The sequence below is a fragment of the Dipodomys ordii genome, unplaced genomic scaffold (genome assembly GCF_000151885.1).
Source record: "Dipodomys ordii isolate 6190 unplaced genomic scaffold, Dord_2.0 Scaffold15, whole genome shotgun sequence".
In the NCBI taxonomy this organism is placed as follows: domain Eukaryota; kingdom Metazoa; phylum Chordata; class Mammalia; order Rodentia; family Heteromyidae; genus Dipodomys; species Dipodomys ordii.
The window spans coordinates 16,485,359-16,494,740 of record NW_012267231.1 but is presented as its reverse complement, the minus strand read 5'-3'; the positions used below and the strand labels follow the sequence as shown (position 1 = coordinate 16,494,740).

Below are 9,382 nucleotides of genomic sequence, written 5' to 3'. Positions count from 1 at the left end.
GGGAGGGGGAGGAAAGGGAGGAGGAGAAGGGAAGGAAGGAGGAGGGGGAGGAGGAGAGGGAGGAGGGAGGAGGGAAGAACAAGAAGCTGATTTGGAAGGAGGCCCTGGGATTGATCAGGGACGTCAAGAGTTTGCATTCCGTCTAACTATTGGAAAAGGTGTGGGATTTTTTTTTCCGGTTTTTCTTTTTCTTTTTTTTTTTATTATTTCAAGTTTTCATAAAAATCCATCATGATTGAAACCCAAGTTACAGAGGAAGTTCGTCACTGTTTTTGTTTTTTATTATTAATGGTTATTATGAACTATGGGCTCTGCTGTGTTTTGCTCGGTCAGCTTTGGATCCCGGTCCTGTGGCAGGCGGCGGGGACCCCAGGCAAAAACCTGGATTTCTGGGGTCCTTGGTTAGGAAGAGGGCTGGGGTGTGGAAGGGGGCGGGAAGGTGGGAAACAGTACGTGTGGAGGGCAGAGAAGAAGTGGACAGGATCAGGGGGAGGTGCGGAAGGGGGGGGTGGGGGAGCAGGCACCGCCAGGCCCCCCCTCCCCCGACACCCCTCCCTCCACGGCCCCGTGCGCGCACACACACGGCGGCGGCGGCCACGAGCCTCAGATCATCTTCATGTTGAACTTGCGGGGCGCGTCGGCCGAGGTGATGCCCGCGTCGGACTTGCGGGGCACGTACTCGATCTCGATGTTGTGCTTCGTGTTCCCCTTGCCCCGGCTCCAGAGGAAGAGCAGCACCAGGCAGAAGAGGACGACGCCCAGGAAGGAGATGAAGCCCATGGTGGTGGCGATGATGAGGGTCTTGATGTCGAAGGGGAAAGGCACGCTGGCGCGGGTGCTGTTGGCGTCGCCGTCGCCGGGCTGGTTGGAGATGAAGGCGAACGTCTTGTTGGCCTGGTGCGGCCAGTCGGGCGCGTAGCTGCGCACGTGCAGGTGCGCGGGCATCGAGTCGTTGCCGCCCGCGTTGGCCGCGATGCACACGTACGTGCCGTTGTCCTGCACCTGCGCGTAGCGCACCTCCAGCGTCCCGTCGGGGAAGACCGTGAGCCGCCCGTTGCTCTTGGCTGACACCAGGTGCTTGCGGGGCGACATCCACAGGATGGCGGGCGGCGGGTCGCCGTCGGCGCGGCACACGAACTGCACGGTGTGGCCCTCGTCCACGAACACCTGCTGCGCCTTGCGGTCCCGGATGCGGGCGCGGCGGCAGGTGAAGTAGTTGGGCAGCAGCACGTCGGGGAAGTCCTTGAACTCCTTCCCCTGCACGAACTCGGGCGTGGCGCACGTGGGCTGCTGCCGGTTGAAGTTGAGTCTCCAGCGCCGCCGGAAGACCCACAGCAGCCGGCAGTCGCAGGCCAGCGGGTTGGCGTCGAGGATGAGGGTCTCCAGGTTGCCCACCGAGTGGAAGGCCGACTCCTCCAGCGTGGTCAGCTGGTTGCCGGACACGTTGAGCACGCGCAGGTGGTTGAGGCCGCGGAAGGCGTAGGGCTCCACCACGGCCAGCTGGCCGCCCACCAGCTGGAGCTCCTGCAGCCGCAGCAGCTCGTGCAGCATGGAGCCCTCGATGGCGCCGATGGGGTTGTAGGAGAGGTTCAGGAAGCGCAGGTAGACCAGATGGCGCACCGCCAGGTAGGGGACGGCGGTGAGGTTGCAGTGGGTGATGGCCAGGGACGTGAGGTTGAGGCCGTACAGGCAGTTGGGGGTCATGGTGTCCAGGTAGGGCCAGTGCGAGATCTCCAGGACCTTGAGGCGGTAGAGCCGCTTAAAGGAGTAATCGCGGATGGCGTTGATGTTGAGATGGCGGAGGCGGAGGACGATGAGGCCGTGCAGGTGAGACAGGGCCTCGGTGGGGATGGACGTGAGGTTGCATTTCTCCAGCGTGAGCTTCTCCAGGCTGTTGAGGCCGCTGAAGGCGCGGTGGGAGATGTAGACCAGGTCGTTGTCCCCGACCTCCAGGGAGCGGAGGTTGTACAGGTCCTGGAACATGTAGTCCAGCAGGATGACGATCTTGTTCTCGCTGATGTCCAGCCGCGTCAGGTTGCTGAGCCCCGTGAAGACGCCCAGCGGGATGAGCTTCAGGCGGTTGCTGCGCAGCCCCAGCGTCCGCAGGTTGAAGAGGTTGTTGAAGGCGCCGGGCTCCACGGCGCTCACCACGTTCTCGTTCAGCTCGAGCTCCTCCAGGTGCGGGAAGCCGGCGAACTCATCCTGGTTCAGGGTCTTGATGCGGTTCTTGCTCAGGTCCAGCAGCCGCGTCTCGGTGGGGATGCCTTCGGGCACGGCCACGAAGCGCTTGCGGTGGCACAGCACGGCGCGCTCCTGGGCCGAGCACTCGCAGCGCGGCGGGCAGCCCGTGGCCGAGCCCGACAGCACTGAGCCCAGCACCAGCAGCAGGATGGGCTGCCAGCAGGACAGGAGGGGGCTGGGCGCGCCCGTGCACCCCGCCGGCATCCTCACGCTCACCTGCAGCCGGGAGCAAGCACAGGGGCACCGTGAGAAAGCCACGCGTGGATCCAGATCACGCCCGCATCCCCAGCGCCCCCCCCAAATAACACCCCAGGGAGCAGAGCCATGGGCCACTAGTCACAGATCGGCCACCCCGTGGAGCTCCCCACGGGGCTTGACCCGCCCGCGCCACGCCTACCAGGGTCTCCCAGGGAGCTCCAGCCAGGCCCATCTGCCCCTTGGGGACCCAGATGCCAAGCTCCAGGGCAGCTGCTAGTGTAAAAGCAGAGGCCCCCCCCACCCCCAGCGGGCTGAGGGTGGCTGGCAGGATGCATGGGCAGCCTGCGGGCGCCTGTGCCATGCATAGCCCTGAGGCGTCTGCTCCCAAAGCCACGGATGCCCCCACCCGAGCCCAGGGCAGGGAGGCCCGAGGCTGCCCAGCAGGTAGGGCGGGCTCCAGCAACGCCACATTGTTTTTGGTTTGTTTTGTTTGATGTGCATTGCAATACTGGGACTTGAACTCAGGGCCTTGGTGCTGTCCCTTAGCCTTTTCTGCTCAAGGTTAGCACAGCACCGCTTCCAGCCCTTTAGCAGTCAATAAGAGATAAAAGTCTCACGAGCTGGGCGCCAGTAGCTCACACCTGTCATCCCAGCTACACAGGAGGCTGAGATCTGAGGATCCTGGTTCAAAGCCAACCAGGGCAGGAAAGTCCCTGAGACTCTTATCTGCAATGAACCACCAGAAAACCCGAAGTGGAGCTGTGGCTCAAAGTGGTAGAGTGCTAGCCTTGAGTGGGAAAAACGAAGAAGAGAGTCTCATAGACTTTCTGGCTTCAAACCACGATCCTTAGATCTCAGCCTCCTGTACAGTGCTGGCAGTACAGAATTGACATGCTGCCCAGCCGGCTGACACAACGTTCCTTTGAATGCCCCTCAGCTCTCCAGGTCTGACAAGCCTTTCTTGGTCTGGTTGTGGATTGACTAAGTGACTGTTCTGGGTGTCACTGACACATTATGGAATCTGTCCAGACTTTATTGTCCCCGAGGGGACATTGTTCACCCCGCCCCCTCCCCCTCCTGATTCTCCCAGGCCTCGGCCTCTGCCCACCCTGTCCGGCCTCTGCCCACCCTGTCCGGGCTGTTTTCCACAGTCACACACGCTCCAGTGACCCACCCGAAAAGCAAACATCCTGACAGGCGATCAATAAGTAATTGGGCCAGCGGCCGGGGCTGGCGGGGCGTGAAGCCGAGGACTCAGAGGTAAATAGGACTTTTAGCACCCGGCTCAGGGCTGGGCTGGCAATCCAGCTGCCAGGAACGAGGATGAAGGACATAGCACCACTTCGGCACTGGGAGGAAAGAAAGAAAAAGCCAGGCGCCGGCAGCTCACGCCTGTCATCCCAGCTACTCAGGAGGCTGAGACCTGAGGATGGTGGTTCAAAGCCTGCCTGGGCAGAAAAGTCCCCCGGAGACTCTTCTCTCCAACGAACCACTCAAAAAAGCCAGCAGTGGCACTGTGGCTCAAGTGGTAGAGTGCTAGCCTTGGACACAAAGAAACTCAGGGACAGCACCCAGCCCCTGAGTTCAAGCCCCAGGACTGGCAAAAAAAAAAAAGATAACATAAAATAGAGCCAGGTACCATCAGTGGTTCAAAGCCAGCCCAGGCAGGAAAGGCCCTGAGACGCTCATCTCCAATGAAGCATCAGAAAACCAGAAGTGGCGCTGTGGCTGCAAGTAGAGTGTCACTTGAGCACACGAACTCAGGGACAGGGCCCAGGCCTGACCACTGGAAAAACAAAACACAAAAGACAACACTGGTCCCATGTCCCTGAGGATGGCTGTGTGGATTCCGTGGCTTATTATCATTATGACTATCATTTACTTATTTACTTTTTGCCAGTCCTGAGGCTTGAACTCAGGGCCTGGGCACTGTCTCTGAGCTTCTTTTGCTCAAGGCTGGCACTGTACTACTTGAGCCACAGCACCACTTCTGGCTTTTTCTGTGTATGTGGTACTGAGGAATCGAACCCAGGGCTTCACGCATCCTAGACAAGCACTCTACCATTAAACCCAGCCCTATATTATTATTATTTGTAGCCTGCCCTGCACATCCAATCTCTAAGCCATCGCCCTGTGCAGGACTGTCCCAGCCAACATTATAGTCTCCCACCCCAAAGCCACCTCCTGCATGAAGCCGTCCGCCACTTACTCAATCAGACAACCACCTCTGCCTACAGGCCGAATCACTTTACTTTCCCCTATTAGTGACGCTGTGTAACCGCTGTCTGCCTCACCTCATTCCAAGACTGACTTCAGCCAACTGACAGGGGAAAAAAAAGCAAACAAAAGGATGAAGAGCTACAAGCTAAAGAAGGAAAGCTGTTGCAAAATCCTGCTTAATGATCAAGTGCAGAGCCTCCCAGCGGCCTGAGGAAAAAGGGAAGCATGCTCAGAAGCCTCAGCCTGGAATGTATTGTTTAGTCTTGGGACAAATACTCCTGAGAGTTTTTACTTCTTCGTTGTTGGCTTTTTTTGTGTTTTTTTTTCCTTTTTCTTTTTGGGGGCACTGGGGTTCGGAAGTGAGGTTTTGTGCTTACCAGGCAGGTGCTCGACTGCTTGAGCCTTGCCCTTGGCCTGTTTTTTTTTTTTTCTGCAAATAGGCAGAGTCTCAAGTTTTTGCCTGATGCTAGCCAGCCTCAGAGTGTGATCCTCCTGCTTATGCCTCTGGGCTGGGGCAGGAATGAGTTTCTGCAGGTCTGGGGGCTGCCGGAGATGGGGCCAGCCCGCTGATCAATGAGACCCGGGGTCGTGAGACAGTGGCCATACAGCCAGGCCCTGTGCGGCCCCAGAGAACCGGGCTCCCCAAGATCCTGACACCCCTTCTCAACGGTGCCGGCCACTGTCCTGAAAGGAGGGGAAACTGAGGCCCAGAGTGTGACCTGCCCGGCCCGGTCTGGCCAGGGTGGCGGGGGGAGGACTCAGGAATTGTCACCCCTTGGGCGGGTCCCGGGTCCTGTGGCCCAATGAATAGCACAGAGCATGCTCAGAGCCCAGGGGCCTCCCAGGCTCCCGTCTCCCTTCCTTCGGGGTGGGCTGTGGTGCTGGAGAGACGGCTCAGTTATTTCGGGTTCACAGCATCCATATTTCATGGTGCTCCCACGCAGTGCTCCTCGGGGACCGTGGATCCCAGCGCACATGGAGCCAGAGGCCGTGGCTCCGCAGAGCCAGGCCCACTGGGCACCGGGAGGCCCAGAACCTTCCTCAGGGGACACTGGGCAGGGGAGGAGGGGGAGGAGAAAGGAAGGAGGAGGGCAGAGCAAAGGCAGGTGGGCACGGTGCCACTAGAGCACTGGGGACTCAAAAGACCCTCCCAGCCCCATTCCTGGACCCCATCCTGGCCTTCACCATCCTGGACCTCACTGTCCTGGCCTCCACCTTCCAGGCCTCCGAGGGTGTCCTGCTCAATCCCACAGAGGCACGAATGGCTGAGAATGGTGTGGAGGCCTGTAGGCTGCCTGGCACTGGGGGGGGGATTGGTGAAGGGGGGGCTCCTGGGGGGCGGGGGGGAGGGGTGGGCCCACACATAGCTCCTACAGCACAAATCCTGGCAGATGGGTGGGGCCGGGTGGGCCGGGGCTGGGGCAGTGGCAGCCCGGGTGCCCCCCTGCTGGCTGGCGGCCACTTTCCCCTCCGTTTCCCTCCCCTCCATTTCCCTCCCCTCCTTTGCTCCTCTTATGGAGAGAGAAATCTCAACCTGGAAGAAAATTGAGGTCATGTCCTTTGTCGTGGATAACTCCTTATTTTCCTCTTGTTCTTGCTCCTGGCAAAGGGCTGCTGAGCTCCCAGTGTGTGTGTGTGTGTGTGTGTGTGTGTGTGTGTGTGCGTGCATGTGCACACACGTGCATGCATATGTAAGCATCTGTGTGTCTACATGTCTGTGTGCACCTGTGTCATCTAAGTGTGTGTGCAGCTGTGCACACGTGCACTCGCACGCCCCTCCCAGCCCCTCCCCCTGCCCTGGCACAATGCCCGCCCTGTCTCAGGGCCTGGGCTTCTGCCTTCCAGAGGGGGCCACCGACCGGTGTGCTGCCTTCTAGAGCAGCATGCAGCACCCCAGATTCCCCGGAAGCACCCAGCCCCGATGCTCAGGGAGAGATGCTCCGCCCGCCTCAGGAACCACCAGCCTTCCGGCCATTTGTAGATAAATTATGAATTTTAATTGTCGGAGCCTCTTAGTGTTTAAAGGTTTCTCTATATAGCTCTGCCCTATCTTGGAGTGGGTGCTGGTCTGGCAGCCCAGCCCGGGCCTAAGGGAAGCCTGGTCCCCCGTGCTGGGCTGCACAGCACCCCTCAGATACCAGCTGAGCCAAACGGCCAGGACCTTCATGAGAAAGAACCCCACAAGCCTACCCTCCCCTTCCTCCAGCCAGGCTAAGCCCTGCCCACCCTGCCCAGGCCCAGTCCTTCCCTCTCACCTTCCTGAGGTGGTCTTGGCTTGAGGCGTGGGGAACAGAGGGAAGTGGGGGACCCCATGGGAGATTTAGCATTCACCAGAGACCTGGGAAGCCCAGTTGGTGCCCGCAGACCCCCCCAGAGCCGCCCTGTGGGCGGGGCTTCACTCTGATAAGAGAGGACTTTATGGCTGTCACAGTGTGGGTGGGGAGCAAGTGAGCATCCGGACACCAGTTCAAGACCACAGTTCCCATGACCAGAACCCCAGACATCTGGATCCAAGGATCTCAGTCGGAATCCTTGCCACACAGTGCATTTATACGACCCAAACCAACCAACGGAATAAAAGTGGCTTTCAAGCTGGGTGAGGTGGCTCAGGCCTGTCATCCAATCAGGAGGCTGAGATTGGAGGATCGCATTTAGAAGTCAGCCCAGGCTAGTAAGTCCTTGAGACTCTTATCTCAAACGAACCACCAGAAAAACCAGAAGTGGCGCTGTGGCCCAAAGTGGTAGCGCCACTTGCCTTGAGCCAGAGTTCAGGTACAGTGCCCAGGCCCTGAGTTCAAGCTCCCCTGTCCCCCCAACAAAAAATCCAATGCATCATAAAATATGGTCCAGTAAGTTCTTTATACTGGGGACAGGCAAATTATTAATAAAGACTCTGCCCTTCTTCTAGCACTGGCTGGTCAACGTCTCTATTCAGTTGAAAGCTGGCCCAAAACTCTTGCATTCTTCCAATTGGGTGAACAGCTCAGGATCAAGGAAGTGGGTGTCACCCAGGTCAGACTCAAGCGGTCAGACTCTGAGCCGGGCTCAGACAAGGCTGAGAGCGCCTGGCAGCCCAGCCTGGGAAGGGGGGACATCTCCACTCATCTCTAAGGGGGGGGGTCAAGACCAGGTGTCAAACACCCACTGCAGGCCCAGAGACCACAGCCCAGTCGGGGGGGGCAGAGTGACGCGGGGACCCATCTGACTCAGTCCTAGGATTCGGGGCGTCTATGGCTCACACCTGTCATCCCAGCTACTTGGGAGGCTGAGATTTGAGGGCAGCCGTCCCAAGCCAGTCCGGGCAGGAAAGTCTGGGAGATTCTTCTCTTTAATAAACCACCCAAAAACCCACTGAAGCAGAGCTACGGCTCAAATGGTAGAGGGCCGGCCTTGAACCTAAAAGCTCAAGGGCCTGAACACACAGGACTGGAGGTCCAGCTCCAGTTCTGATGCAAAATAAAAATAAACGAGGGAAGGCTTGCAAGGCAAGAGTGGGCACATTGCCCGGCCCTTCTTCTCCCATAGGTCCCAGAGCCACAGGGCTCCTGGGGCTCACCTTTCTTTTTCCTTTGTGCCAGTCCTGGGACTTACCCCGGGCGCTGTTCCCGAGCTTCTTTCACTCAAGGCTTTAGTGCTCTACTGCTTGAGCCACGGCTCCACTTCTGGTTTTTCCTGAGTAGTTAAGTGGAGGGAAGAGTCCCACAGACTTTTCTGCTAGGGTTTGCTTTCGAATTGAGATCCTCAGGTCTCAGCCTCCTGAGTAGCTGGGATTAAATCTCTCCTCTGCAGAGATTGCATACTGGGCATTCCACCCTGGCTGCAGTCCATTCTCAGGCCCAGTATGCGATCTCTGAAGAGGAGAGATTTAATTCCTCCAATACGGGGGAAAAAAATAGAAAAACACACACACACACGCCACATACCCTAATAATGTGTAATAAGAGGTTAGAGACGAGGAACAATACCCTGGGAATGTCACCCTGGTGGCAATCAATTTGGGTGTCACATGAAATAGGCATAATTATTCCGCCAGCCCCTAGCGCTCCAATCTAACCAGCTCCAGGGGCCCAGGCTGGGGTAAGAAACGAGGAACTGCTCCAAATGTGCTGGCCAGCCAGCCCCAGGCCTTGGAGGCCCCTCTGGGCAGGAGAGGGGGGGTGGGGGGGTGGGGGAGGGAAGGCACTGGGGACCTTCAGTGCCCGGGGACCTTCAGTGCCCAGGAGCCACCTCGGCCAGGCACTGATCCTGAGCAATCGGAGAGAATGTCAGCGCCAGGACACACTTTGCTCACGTTTGCTCCCTGGGGCTTCGCTTCCCGGGGTGCTCTTCAATGCCAGGCCCGGTGCCAGGGCCAGGGAGGAAGGATGGACCGCCGTTAGAAGAACAAAACATAGGATTTCCCTACCTCCCTTTTTTGCTGGGGCTCCTGGAACTGGCTGCTCTCTTTTTGCTCAGACAGGCCCTCCTGGCACCTCGGTCAACCCCCCATTTCCTTGGGAGCTCCCCCCCACATCCCCGGTCTGTTCCCACGATCGCTCTTGTCCATGCCTGAGCTCAGGGCTTATTTAGACAGTAGCAGGGTAAACTGAGGCAAGCGTTCATCTCCATGTTCATTCTACACAGGGGAAAAGTGTTGAATCCCAGAAACGCTCATGGAGGCCGGAATCAAAGGTCTGTTTTATACTCATCTCATCAGGAAAAACCAAGATGTGGGGGGGGGGGG

General features: G+C 58.4%; 1 protein-coding gene across 1 annotated transcript in view; it reads right to left on the bottom strand.

Moving 5' to 3' along the window:
- Positions 1-597: 597 nt before the first annotated feature.
- The window catches only part of Lingo1 (leucine rich repeat and Ig domain containing 1), a 59,216-nt gene continuing 50,431 nt past the window's right edge, over positions 598-9,382 (bottom strand). Inside the window, exon 4 of the mRNA XM_013012023.1 lies at positions 598-2,457. Within this exon, the coding sequence (XP_012867477.1) occupies positions 604-2,445 (1,842 nt within the window). The 5' untranslated portion in view covers positions 2,446-2,457 and the 3' untranslated portion in view covers positions 598-603. The remainder of the gene's footprint in view (positions 2,458-9,382) is intronic.